General features: G+C 42.5%; 1 protein-coding gene across 1 annotated transcript; it reads left to right on the top strand.

Annotated features, from left to right (window-relative positions):
* Positions 1-3,124: 3,124 nt before the first annotated feature.
* Positions 3,125-12,148, top strand: mat2al (methionine adenosyltransferase II, alpha-like). Its single transcript, XM_034709430.1, has 9 exons — positions 3,125-3,553; positions 5,736-5,813; positions 6,362-6,484; positions 7,285-7,397; positions 8,397-8,540; positions 8,621-8,839; positions 8,931-9,113; positions 11,554-11,687; positions 11,765-12,148. The coding sequence occupies exons 1-9, from the start codon at positions 3,484-3,486 to the stop codon at positions 11,865-11,867; spliced, it is 1,167 nt and encodes a 388-aa protein (XP_034565321.1). The 5' UTR covers positions 3,125-3,483; the 3' UTR covers positions 11,868-12,148.
* The last annotated feature ends 1,099 nt before the right edge of the window (positions 12,149-13,247 follow it).

The following is a 13,247-nucleotide window of genomic DNA, read 5'->3' as shown; positions in this document are numbered from 1 at the left end:
AAATGTATCACTCACTATGGAAAAAAAGGGAAAAGAGGCTTTCCCCAGCATGCTGTCAGTAATATGGCGTGACACCTACCCCCCTTGCAGTGGTTACAGATAGAAAAAGTTACAATTGGAGAGTTTAAATCTTGTTGTTGATCATCTTACTTACTTTCATAATTCATAAAGATGCTTAAAGGTCAATTTCAGTCAGTTTCATAACAAGATAAAAACTCCTCACAGGAGCTTTAAGTTCCACCACAGCTCTGTCTTTCCTAGTACTTGGTTTAAAAACATACAGAGCCAATCACATGGCTTTACTGTTGATAGTGTTTAGCATTTATTAGCATGCTCACAAGGTAACGTGAGATTGGGAACACTTTAAATGTTACACCTGTGATCTGCTCACTGTGCGCCTGCAGAGTTATGTTACAAAACGTATTGCAAGAATCAGCTACATCTGCATTGCAACACAATTTATCAGTGTGAGTGTGTGTGTGTGTGTGTGTGTGTGTGTGTGTGTGTGTGCGTGTGATAGCATGCATCATCACTCCATAAAGGGAAGTAGAGATTACGATGGGTGGAACAACACTAACTGTCGTCTCTGCGATGGTTGCAGGAGTTTTAAAAGTAGAAGAAAACACAGTTACATGATTAAAGCTCCTGTGAGGATTTTTTTAGATGATATTAAAAAGTGTAAAGATCATAAAGTTATTTCTTTAACTACAACATTAGTGACGAAGCAGATGATTACTGTGTTGTTATTATCTTCCCTGATTTGTTCTCCTGCAGAGGGGTAGGTGTCGGAGGAAGGGATAACAGCATGCTACCAAAACAGCCTTTTATCTACATTTTTCACTGCAGAGATTCTTTGTTACTGATTCATTTGAAAGCTAAAAGAAAGCTGATGACATTTAATTAATACTTCAACATTTACAGGACAAAAATTGGCTGCTTAATTTAGATATGACAACAAAACTGACACATTTTAAAGTTCCTCACAGGAGCTTTAATGAAGACTACTAAATTTAAAATCTTAAAAATTAAAGGCAAAGTGAAAGAAAATAAGATTTTTTGGCGTAAAACATAAAAAGTTAACTCAAAATAAAAATAATTATAGTATCTGTTGTTATTTTCGAAACATCAGACGCCTGTCTGAGGGTCGCTTTGCCATGAATCGGAAGGAGCGTCTCCTACCGCGGCTGGGGCAGTCGCAGGTCGCCTCCTCGCGGTGGCAGCCTTCGTCCCCCTAAGCGCAGACCTCGGGAAAAATGCACGTCCGGGACAGACCGTTATAGACAGTTATAAATAATGCATAACATGGGGCACTGGTGGCCTAGCAGTCTAAGCAGCTAACATACAGAGGCTATAGTCCTCATCGCTTCCATGCTTCCTGTCTCTCTTCAGCTGTCCTATCAATAAAAAAGCCAAAAAAATCCAATAATATAACGTTAAAAAAATTAATATATCTAAATAATAAACACATTTTAGAAGCATTTTGATAAGTTGCATTATTTACATTTATTCAGTTTTTATTCATGTATAATAATGGCTTGAAATCTACTAGTAAAATATCCTTAAAAGCCCTTTACTCGTCCCACAACGGGGCAATTCAAGTGTCACAGTAACAGAGTAGACAAAGTGCAAAATAAATATATAAAGCAAACAAGAGCCCATAAATTAACAATTATTAAAAAGGTATTAGCAATTAAAATCAAAATTAAAGAGGTAAAAAAATAAGCATATCTTACACACACACACACACACACACACACACACACATATATATATATATAATTGGTTATAGAGTCTGTCCACTGCAGGAATAAAAAACCTTAGTAAATAAAAATGCATAACACATTTTAGAGACATTTTAAAATGTTGCATTATTTTGATTTATTATTTTTTATTAATGTATAACAATGGCTTGTAATTTACTCATAAAAGATCCTTAAAAAAATAAAAATAAAGGAGCAGCCTAAAGTAATATCTGTCTCTATGATGTTTTGGGGTATAAGTTTTAGGATAAGATAAGATAAGATAGTCCTTTACTCTTCCCACAACGGGGCAATTCAAGTGTCACAGTAACAGAGTAGACAGTGCAAAAGAAATATATAAAGCAAACAAGAGCCTATAAATTAACAATTATTAAAAAGGTATTAGCAATTAAAATCAAAATTAAAGAGGTAAAAAATAAGCATATTTTACACACACACACACACACACACACATATATATATATATGATTGGTTATAGAGTCTGACCACTGCAGGAATAAAAAACCTTAGTAAATAAAAAAGCATAACACATTTTAGAGACATTTTAAAATGTTGCATTATTTTGATTTATTATTTTTTATTAATGTATAACAATGGCTTGTAATTTACTCATAAAAGATCCTTAAAAAAATAAAAATAAAAGAGCAGCCTGAGTAATATCTGTCTCTATGATGTTTTGGGGTATAAGTTTTAGGATAACATAAGATAGTCCTTTACTCGTCCCACAACGGGGAATTCAAGTGTCACAGTAACAGAGTAGACAGTGCAAAAGAAATATATAAAGCAAACAAGAGACTATAAATTAACAATTATTAAAAAGTTATTAGCAATTAAAATTAAAATTAAAGAGGTAAAAAATAAGCATATCTTACACACACACACACACACACACACATATATATATAATTGGTTATAGAGTCTGACCACTGCAGGAATAAAAAACCTTAGTAAATAAAAATGCATAACACATTTTAGAGACATTTTAAAATGTTGCATTATTTTGATTTATTGTTTTTTATTAATGTATAACAATGGCTTGTAATCTACTCATAAAAGACTCTTATAAAAAAGAGCAACCTAAGTAATATTTGTCTCTATGATGTTTTGGGGTTTAAGTTTTAAAGATATATAAACATCTTAATGGAATATAAATATTCAAGTTGAATAAAAGTATCACAAACTATGAAGCAGCACTTGTGTAAATGTAAGATAACTTCACTGAGTGTCTTAATCCTGGACTTCATATTGATTACATAACTTAATAAGCAGACTCCTTCCTGCGTCCACATGTTGTGAAAGTTCCCCCCTGCGTGTTACGTCATAACAGCGCCATCTTGAGGCTGCCCCGGCTGCTGCCTGAAAAACTCTCACATGTAAACATTCCTCCTTTCCCCCACAGACACAACACCAGAGAGCAGGGCCGAGGAGGGAGAGTCCTTGAGGCTGTAATTTAATCAGCATGTGTCCCTTCAGTCTGCTGATGTAAAGTTACATCAGACTCCTTTAGGTGTATTTCCGTTAAATCCTCCGCGTGCTGTGAATGGAGCTCAGCCCCGGCGCGAGCCTCTGAGCCTGGAGCACACAGAGTTAATGAACACACAGAGTTAATTATTGCTTCATACACACTCTGATATCAGTTAATTCACACGGAGAGCTCACAGAGACACCATCCTCTGATTTAAACACACTTTACTTCATCTTTAAATCACCGGCAGACCTGAGGATGAACACCGGAACCAGCAGCGGGAAGACCTTCCTGTTCACGTCGGAGTCTGTTGGACAGGGACACTCCGGTAACTCCATTTAACTCCACTTAACGGTTTTACCTCCAGAGTACTTCACGAACAAGTCCAGGACATGTCTGAACAGGGTCCGGATCACAGACTGTCTCAGGTCTGGACCTGCTGGGACATTAAAGGACCTGAAGCTTTAATAAAAACAGGTGTAAAGAAAGTTTAAGCTACCGTTTTTTCTACTCACACTCACACAGGGTCAGACTGGGTGAGTGTTAGTGGAGGAAACACACAGAGGAAGTTTTTACTGATGTTTGCAGAAACAGATTAACTTGTTTTTCACATTAAGACACTTTATGATTTAAATCTGGGTCAGGTATTTAAAGTCTAAAGCTTTGCAACAGTGCAAACAGTGATAAACATTCATGTGCTTCACTCTACATTACAGGGGCGTCAAACTCAGTTCAGTTCAGGGGCCACATGCAGTTCAGGTTGATCTGAAGTGGGCCGGACCAGTAAAGTGATAACATAATAACTTATAAATAACAACAACTCTAAATGTTTCCCTTCGTTTTAGTGCAAAAAAGTAAAAATACATTCTGTAAATGTTCAAATTTAATGAACTATCTTTCTACAAAAACAGCTGTTGTATTTTTCACCATGATGAGTTTCATAGTGGGCTGAATATTATATTCTTTAAGCCAGGGATTTTCAACCACTGTGCCGTGGGACGCTAGTGTGCCGTGGGACGCTGGTGTGCCGTGGGACGCTAGTGTGCCGTGGGACGCTAGTGTGCCGTGGGACGCTAGTGTGCCGTGGGACGCTAGTGTGCCGTGGGACGCTAGTGTGCCGTGGGACGCTAGTGTGCCGTGGGACGCTAGTGTACCGTTGGAACGCTAGTGTGCCGTGGGACGCTAGTGTGCCGTGGGACGCTAGTGTGCCGTGGGACGCTAGTGTGCCGTGGGACGCTAGTGTACCGTGGAACGCTAGTGTGCCGTGGAACGCTAGTGTGCCGTGGAACGCTAGTGTACCGTGGAACGCTAGTGTGCCGTGGGACGCTAGTGTGCCGTGGAACACTAGTGTTGTGCCGTGGAACACTAGTGTTGTGCCGTGGAACACTAGTGTTGTGCCGTGGAGCGCTAGTGTGCCGTGGAACACTAGTGTTGTGCCGTGGAACGCTAGTGTGCCGTGGAACGCTAGTGTGCCGTGGAACACTAGTGTTGTGCCGTGGAACACTAGTGTGCTGTGGAACACTAGTGTTGTGCCGTGGAACACTAGTGTTGTGCCGTGGGACGCTAGTGTGCCGTGGAACACTAGTGTTGTGCCGTGGAACACTAGTGTTGTGCCGTGGAACACTAGTGTGCCGTGGGACACTAGTGTTGTGCCGTGGGACACTAGTGTTGTGCCGTGGAACACTAGTGTTGTGCCGTGGAGCGCTAGTGTGCCGTGGAACACTAGTGTTGTGCCGTGGAACACTAGTGTTGTGCCGTGGAACACTAGTGTTGTGCCGTGGAACACTAGTGTGCTGTGGAACACTAGTGTTGTGCCGTGGAACGCTAGTGTGCCGTGGGGCACTAGTGTGCCGTGGGACGCTAGTGTGCGGTGGAACGCTAGTGTGCCGTGGGACGCTAGTGTGCCGTGGGACGCTAGTGTGCCGTGGGACGCTAGTGTGCCGTGGAACGCTAGTGTGCGGTGGAGCGCTAGTGTGCCGTGGGACTCTAGTGTGCCGTGGAACGCTAGTGTGCCGTGGAACGCTAGTGTGCCGTGGGACGCTAGTGTGCCGTGGGACGCTAGTGTGCCGTGGGACGCTAGTGTGCCGTGGACCAGTGTTGTATGCAGGGGTCCAAAAAGTCTATGCATTTGCACCGGACTATGCAAAGAGAGAGAGAGGAAATACGGGGAGCAAAAAGGGGGGGGGGGGGACATGCTGCAAACAGTGAAGTCTGGGAGTCATGAGGGGGTCATGTTTACACCGCTACCCAACAGCGCCTTTATATTCCAGAGTTTAAAGGCTCGGTTGAGGATTTTGAAGATGGCTCTTACTACCTTCCTTCCCCTTAAAGGGGATTCTAGTGTGAGCTGTGTTGATATGTTACACACCTACCAAAGAGTGCATGTTATCATATGTTGTCATTTAAACACATGGGGTCTGCAGGTTCAGAGACGGCCTCCATAGAAAAACATTGGTGTCTTCATCTGTGTTCCTCTTCCTCCTTCAGTGTTTCTGTTTCTCTGTTCACAGATAAAATGTGTGATCAGATCAGTGATGCTGTTCTTGATGCGTACCTGAGCCAAGACCCGGACTCTAAAGTGGCGTGTGGTGAGTATCAAGTCTTCATATTGCCACCTGCCAGCTAAGCTTTCATCCAGAGGAAACATGACATGAGGGAAAGCAACAACAAGTTCTGAGCTTCTGAAACGCCTGATATTAGATTGACTTTCAGCTATCAGTTTTAATTCTGTCATCTCACCGCGGTCTGAGTTATATTAGTATTTATCATTTATCAAGTGTTTGTGTGAGATAAGTTTGATCTTACTTCAAAGGTTCATTGATAACATGAGATTAAATAAACCTTGAAATCAAAGTTCAGCTCAGCATCACTGGCTCACTGGTCGCTCATTGACTGAGTCACACATCCCCTGAAACAATTCAGCTTTTAATAAATCTGATCCTTTTCATACATGGTTTCCCTCCTGCTCTCTTCTTGAGACTTTCATGAGTATGTTTTCCATATTTCCATGTTTAGATGTCATGAAAAAGTAGACAAGAGTTATAAAAAAGTATGATTATTTGATTCAGTCCATGAAATTATTGTTAAACATTGTATTTTTATTGATTTAGTAATATGAGAATGCTCTGTTTTGCAGAATGTGTGGCGAAGACCGGCATGATCTTACTGGTGGGCGAGGTGACCTCTAAGGCCATCGTGGATCTCCAGGCAGTGGTCAGAAACACCATCAAGGCGATCGGCTATGACAGCTCTGCAAAAGGTGCAGTGTGCAAGCTTCTTGTTCTTGTTCTTGTTCTTCTTGTTCTTGTTCTTGTTGTTCTACTTGTTGGTGGTGTTGTTGTTGTTCTTCTTCTTCTTTCTTCTTCTTCTTCTTCTTCTTCTTCTTCTTGTTCTTGTTCTTCTTTCTTCTTCTTCTTCTTGTTCTTCTTCTTGTTCTTCTTTCTTCTTCTTCTTCTTGTTCTTGTTCTTGTTCTTGTTCTTCTTTCTTCTTCTTGTTCTTCTTCTTGTTCTTCTTCTTGTTCTTGTTGTTCTACTTGTTGGTGGTGTTGTTGTTCTTCTTCTTCTTTCTTCTTCTTGTTCTTGTTCTTCTTGTTCTTGTTCTTGTTCTTGTTCTTCTTTCTTCTTCTTGTTCTTCTTTCTTCTTCTTCTTCTTCTTCTTTCTTCTTGTTCTTGTTCTTTTTCTTGTTCTTGTTCTTCTTTCTTCTTCTTGTTCTTCTTTCTTCTTCTTGTTCTTCTTTCTTCTTCTTGTTCTTCTTTCTTCTTCTTCTTCTTCTTCTTGTTCTTGTTCTTGTTCTTGTTGTTCTACTTGTTGGTGTTGTTGTTGTTGTTCTTCTTCTTCTTCTTCTTTCTTCTTCTTCTTCTTGTTCTTCTTCTTGTTGTTCTACTTGTTGGTGTTGTTGTTGTTGTTGTTCTTCTTCTTCTTCTTCTTTCTTCTTCTTCTTCTTTGTCTTCTTCTTCTTCGTCTTCTTCTTCTTCTTCTCCTCCTCCTCCTCCTCCTCCTCCTCCTCCTCCAGTAGTTTAAAGTGAACGCAGTGATTAAACTTCACTTTTGATCCGCAGGCTTCGACTATAAGACGTGCAACGTGCTGCTGGCTCTGGAGCCTCAGTGTGAGGAGATCTCAGACTGTGTGTTTGAAGGCCGGCTTCAGGAGGACATCGGTGCAGGAGACCAGGTTCAGTATTTTGACCTTAGATGTCGAGCTCCATCAAAATCCACATCAAAGGATTACGATATGTTTTCTTTATCGGGGCGAAAGGACGGTCGTAAAGACGACTTGATAAGGAACCATTGTTCAAACAGGACACGGTCACATACAGTGATTGTTGTGTCTGCTTTATAGAATAACGTTTACAATGTTTACTTCCTGTTTTAGATAATTATCTTGCTTACATTGCCAATAACTAAAAACACACAGAGGATATTAGCTGACATTACATTTAACCCTTAAACACCTAGACCAGGCATGTCCAAAGTACGGCCCGGGGACCAATCGCGGCCCAAGGTCCATTTATTTATGGCCCCAAGCTTCCATCTTAAAATGTGTTATTTATAGAACAGAAATGAATCACATTCTGAATCATCTGTACTTTGGCAGTTTCTTTCAAGCGCACAAACAAAATTTAAGTCAATCCAGAAACGTCTCAATAAAGCTTCATATGGACTACTTGTATAAAGCCAAAGCACAGGGAATTCTGCAAGACGGCAATAAATAATAATAATTCATAGAATTTCTCAATACTCAAAGTCGCTTTACATAAGATGGGTAAAAATGGGTAATGATGTAAACATTAGATCAACGTGCTGGAGAGCCGATGCACATCCACTTCCTGAGGGGGCGTGGTCAGAGAGAAAACAGACTGTTCTGAGGAGGACTGAAGAAGAGGGTTTTTCAGGCAGACCAAAATCTGATTTCAAAGTGTTTTTATGAGCATAAACTTTAAAGACATGTTTTGGGGACCTCTTAGACCAATATATGTTGATGACAAAAGCGTGATATGTCACCTTTAAAGAAAGGAACGAAGGAACTGGACTGAAAAGATCTGGTTTGAAGAATCATGAAGTACCTGACTCTACGTCACAGTGTTTGAGTCATTTGTCTGACGTTGAGACACCATGTGAATATTTATAAAACCGTTCCAAGGTTATAATTTGAACGTCTCTGTCTCTGTAGGGTTTGATGTTCGGTTACGCCACTGATGAGACAGAGGAGTGCATGCCCTTAACCATCCTCCTGGCTCACAAACTCAACCACCGGATGAAGGAGCTGTCCAAAACCGGAGAGTGTCCGTGGATACTCCCAGACTGCAAATCCCAGGTGAGCCCCCTAAGGAAGACGAGACTCTCTTCATGTTTCCCTCAGAGCTCATCTGACGCTCTCCGCTCTCTTCCCTGCAGGTCACAGTCGAGTACAAAGACAACAAGGGCGCCATGGAGCCTCTGCGGGTTCACACCGTGGTCATCTCTGTGCAACACGCTCCGGACATCAGCCTTCAGGACATCAGACACCACCTGATGGAGAAGGTGGTGAAGGTCGTCATTCCTGCAAAGTACCTGGACGACAAGACCATCTACCACCTCCTACCCAGTGGGAAGTTCCTCATTGGGGGTCCACAGGTGAGTGAAGACGAAACCTTAAAGAGAAGTGGAATGGTCTGAATGTGTGTGGTTAAGCAGAAGCTCACTGGTTCCTTGATTTGTCCACCAGGGTGACGCAGGACTCACAGGGCGTAAGATCATCGTGGACACGTACGGAGGGTGGGGCGGACACGGAGGAGGAGCGTTCTCCGGGAAGGATTACTCCAAGGTGGATCGATCCGGGGCGTACGCTGCACGCTGGGTCGCCAAGTCTTTGGTCAAAGCCGGACTCTGCAGGAGAGCGCTCGTTCAGGTGAGGAGGAAGACATTTAAACATCACTGTGGACAGGGGCGCCGCCAGGGATTTTGGGCCCCATGAAAAAATATCATCTCATTGTGGACTTCAAACCAGCAAACAGGTTGATTTTAACCACTCAAAGACTAGACCAATCATTCCTGGAGGAAAACTGGGTGACATACTGTCGTCCTTTTCTGGGACCCAGACTTTGTCTTTCCAGACATATTAGCTGCCTTTAGCGCACTCTGCACTGTGCACAGGGGGGGGGTTAATATGAATTTGCACAAATAAAGTAGAGATCTCTGATATACGTTTTATGAAGACAACAGGACTGTTGTTTTAGTTACCTTATTCTGCACGGTGGTGCAGTGGGTAGTGCTGTTGCCTCACAGCTAGAAGGTTCCTGGTTCGAATCCCCGGCCGGGCGGGTGCCTTTCTGTATGGAATTTGCATGTTCTCCCCGTGCATGTGTGGGTTCTCTCCGGGTTCTCCTGCTTCCTCCCACAATCCAAAAACATGCTCAGGTTGATTGATCACTCTAAATTGCCCGTAGGTGTGAGTGTGTGCATGAATGGTTGTCTGTCTCTCTGTGTTAGCCCTGTGATAGGTTGGCGACCTGTCCAGGGTGTACCCTGCTTTCCGCCCGAAGCCAGCTGGGATAGGCTCCAGCCCCCGTGACCCCTAACGGGATAAGCGGTCAAGATAATGGATGGATGGATGGATAATGATTTTATTATTTTTTCCAATTATTATTTTCAGGCCCCCCTGTCAGTCATGGGCCCTTAGAATCATCCTAACTTTTCCCCCTCTATACGGCGCCACTGACTGGATATCGTTCAGCAGGACACATTTATGGATGAGGAGTCAAAGTTTTGGGACACATTAGTTGAAACACAGCACCTCCTTAGATCTTGTTTAGTAAGAACTGGAGACTCTGAATGAAAAGCTCCACATACGGTCTGGACGTGATGTGATGTGTTCACTTACTGCCTTGAAAAAAGTGTAAACTTCACCTCATTCCCGGTTTGTTTTTAATGCACTTTATTAATGTATCCGTCATTCATCACAACAAAGTGTTCTCCTCAGCAAAGCACAACTTGTTTTTGTGATATTTGAGTTTTATTCCTCTGTTTTTGGTGTTTTTGTGTCCGTCCATCCATCCATTCATCTTCTTCCGCTTATCCGGGAGCCTCAGCAGGGAAGCCCAGACACTCCTCTCCCTGGCCTCTTCCACCAGCTTTTCTGGGAGGATACCGAGGCGCTCCAAGACCAGCTGAGAGACATAGTCTCGCCAGCGTGTCCTGGGCCTTCCCCGTGGCCTCCTCCCAGTCGGACATGCCCGAAACCCCTCCCCAGAGAGACGTCCGGGAGGCATCCTAACCCGATGCCTGAACCACCTCATCTGGCTCCTCTCGATCCAGAGGAGCAGCGGCTCTACTTTGAGCCTCTCCTGGATGTCTGAGCTCCTGACCCTATCTTTAAGGCTGAGCCCAGCCACCCTGCGGAGAAAGCTCATTTCGGCCGCTTGTATTCGTGATCTTGTTCTTTCGGTCACAACCCACAACTCGTGATCATAGGTGAGGGTCGGAACGTAGATTGACCGGTAAATTGAGAGCTTTGCCTTCTGGCCCAGCTCCCTCTTCACCACGACAGACCGGTACAGCGCCCGCATCACCGCAGACGCCGCCCCGATCCGTCTGTCAATCTCCCGCTCCCTTTTCCCCTCACTCGTGAACAAGACCCCGAGATACTTGAACTCCTCCGCCTGTTTTTGTGTGTGGATTGAAAATAGAAACAGCTGAATGAATCAAATCAAATCAAATCAACTTTATTTATAAAGCACTTTACACACAATACAGTTGATCCAAAGTGCTTTTCAACAGAAAATGAGGAACACAAAGAGAAAATGAAAAATAAAAATCACACAAACAGGACAATGACAGGAAATACAATCAACAGTGCAGTGAGTATCTGAACCAGTGTGGTTAGGGGCAGTTAAGAGCTAATGAATTAAAGTGCGTTTTGAGACGACTTTTAAAAGTCTCGACTGAGGGGGAGAATTGGATGGTGGAGGGGGGGAAGAGAATTCCACAGTTTTGGGGCACAGATGGAGAAGGCCCTGTCCCCTCTTTGTCGTCGCTGTTCGGACAGACAGGAAGTTTTGGTGTGATGATCTGAGTTGAAAGAGGCAGTTGTTCTGAAAGATTCACACTCTCATCCTTTGTTTGTTATCACTGTGAAATATTTCAAAACATAACTTGTTGCTGATAAAAATGAAGACCAAAGAGGAACAGAAGTGAGATGACTCAGAAGATGTCTTGAGATTGTTTCTGACATTTTCTAAAAGCAGGTTATTATTTAGTGTCTGATGTGAAAGCTTTGAGAGAGATAAAAACAGAAGCAGGAGGTTTTTTAAAGTTTTTGAAGTGTCAGTCTCGTCTGTTTCACTCCTCAGATCTCGTACGCCATCGGTGTGAGCCACCCGCTCTCCATCTCTGTGTTCCACTACGGCACGTCGAACAGGGACGAAGACGAGCTCCTGCAGATCGTGCAGAAGAACTTCGACCTGAGGCCTGGAGTCATCGTCAAGTATGTATCCCCTAACAAAGCTCCCAACACTTTATTTTTCCTTCAACTAAACAGTGAAACGTGTTCTTCTCTCACAGGGAGCTGGGTTTGAAGCGGCCCATCTACCAGGCCACAGCCTGCTACGGTCACTTCGGCAGAGAGGAGTTCCCCTGGGAGAAACCAAAGTCTCTGCTGTTCTGAGTCCGATCACATTCCACGTACACAACAATCAAGACTCCAGTCCAACTGGATCCAGCTCTTAAACTGTAACAATCACTGTGTTTTCTCTGTCTCTGTTTGTGTTTGACCCTAAACTGTGAAGGAGGCGGTCAGTCCCTGGTTTTAAAGGATGAATTTGATTTAATCAAACTGCTCTTCTTTTGGACCTCATCAGCATTAAATGTGGCATTTATAAAGGACTGTCGATTCTGAAGAAATCATGTATTTTGGTAACATGCAATAAACAACATGTTGATTATAGATTCACTGTGAGGAGTTTTTGTCTGATTTAAAGAAGTGAAATTGATACTGATGCTTTTTATGACCTACAAAGACCACCAGCAGCAAGATTAACAACTCTTGCATTGTGATTTATAACGCCTGAAACTGCTGTTGGACCAAAGGACTATATAGTTAATTAAAAAATGTCAGCACTTGCAATTAAGTTGACAAACTTTAATGTTAATAATCTCTAATCAATAAACGCACATGTTCCAGCACTAGGCTTTCTTCAGCATCTCACCAAGTGGGTGTGTGTGTCCAATTTATTACAATTGTCGCCAGGTGACACAAAAAAACGCCTGTTACAAAATGACACCAAGTAACGTAAATGCATGAATCACAGAAAAAAATATTTTACTTGAATACAAATTAATAAAAATACACAAAAACAACAATTAAAATTACATAAAATTACACAAAAAATACATTAAAAAATACAAGAAACACCTCGACAACCTCTCCACTGTGGAGGAAAAAGGGTAACTCAAAAAATATCAATGTTTGATTTTCATCTTTTCAATACAGTCACAAATCACAGCTGTGGCAACAAATCTCTTTAAAATTCACATTAAATGAGAGAAAAGAAAGGAGGAGGAAGGATTTTGGAAGGATTTCACCTGCTGTGGGAGAGCTGGACTGGACGGGCTGGTGAAGAGGGCCGGCTCAGTCCTGGACCCTGTGGAGGTGGTGGCTGATGGGAGAGTTTTTGCCAAGCTGTCGTCTCTGATGGACATATCTTTCCTATATATATTCTTGTTGAAATTCTTGTACTGTACAGCTTCTTATTTGCTGCTGTAACTCCATGAATTTCCCTGTTGTGGGATGAATAAATGAGTATCTTATCTTATCTTATCTTGAGACCCACCTGCCATCCCGCCCCAAACCCACAGGCTTGATTATGTTCATTTTTTAAGAGTGTATACTGGGATTACAAGGGATTCCCAACTAAACAACAGCTGCACATCAAAATCTTGGATATCAAGACTATCAAAAAAAGCACAAACAGACAGATTGCATGAAGAACTCTGCAGAAGCTTTTTTATCCAACTCTGGAGGAGTCTCCTATCTCATAGAAACAGC

The sequence above is a fragment of the Notolabrus celidotus genome, chromosome 19 (genome assembly GCF_009762535.1).
Source record: "Notolabrus celidotus isolate fNotCel1 chromosome 19, fNotCel1.pri, whole genome shotgun sequence".
Taxonomy (NCBI): domain Eukaryota; kingdom Metazoa; phylum Chordata; class Actinopteri; order Labriformes; family Labridae; genus Notolabrus; species Notolabrus celidotus.
This window is presented reverse-complemented; position numbering and strand designations above follow the sequence as displayed.

What these genes read in the sequence shown, in the direction of transcription:
- mat2al (XM_034709430.1), top strand. Translation starts at nt 3,484, where the DNA reads ATGAACACCGGAACCAGCAGCGGGAAGACCTTCCTGTTCACGTCGGAG. An exon ending in TGTTGGACAGGGACACTCCG is followed by an intron (nt 3,554 to 5,735) that starts GTAACTCCATTT and finishes CTCTGTTCACAG; the next exon opens with ATAAAATGTGTGATCAGATC. An exon ending in TCCTCATTGGGGGTCCACAG is followed by an intron (nt 8,840 to 8,930) that starts GTGAGTGAAGAC and finishes TTTGTCCACCAG; the next exon opens with GGTGACGCAGGACTCACAGG.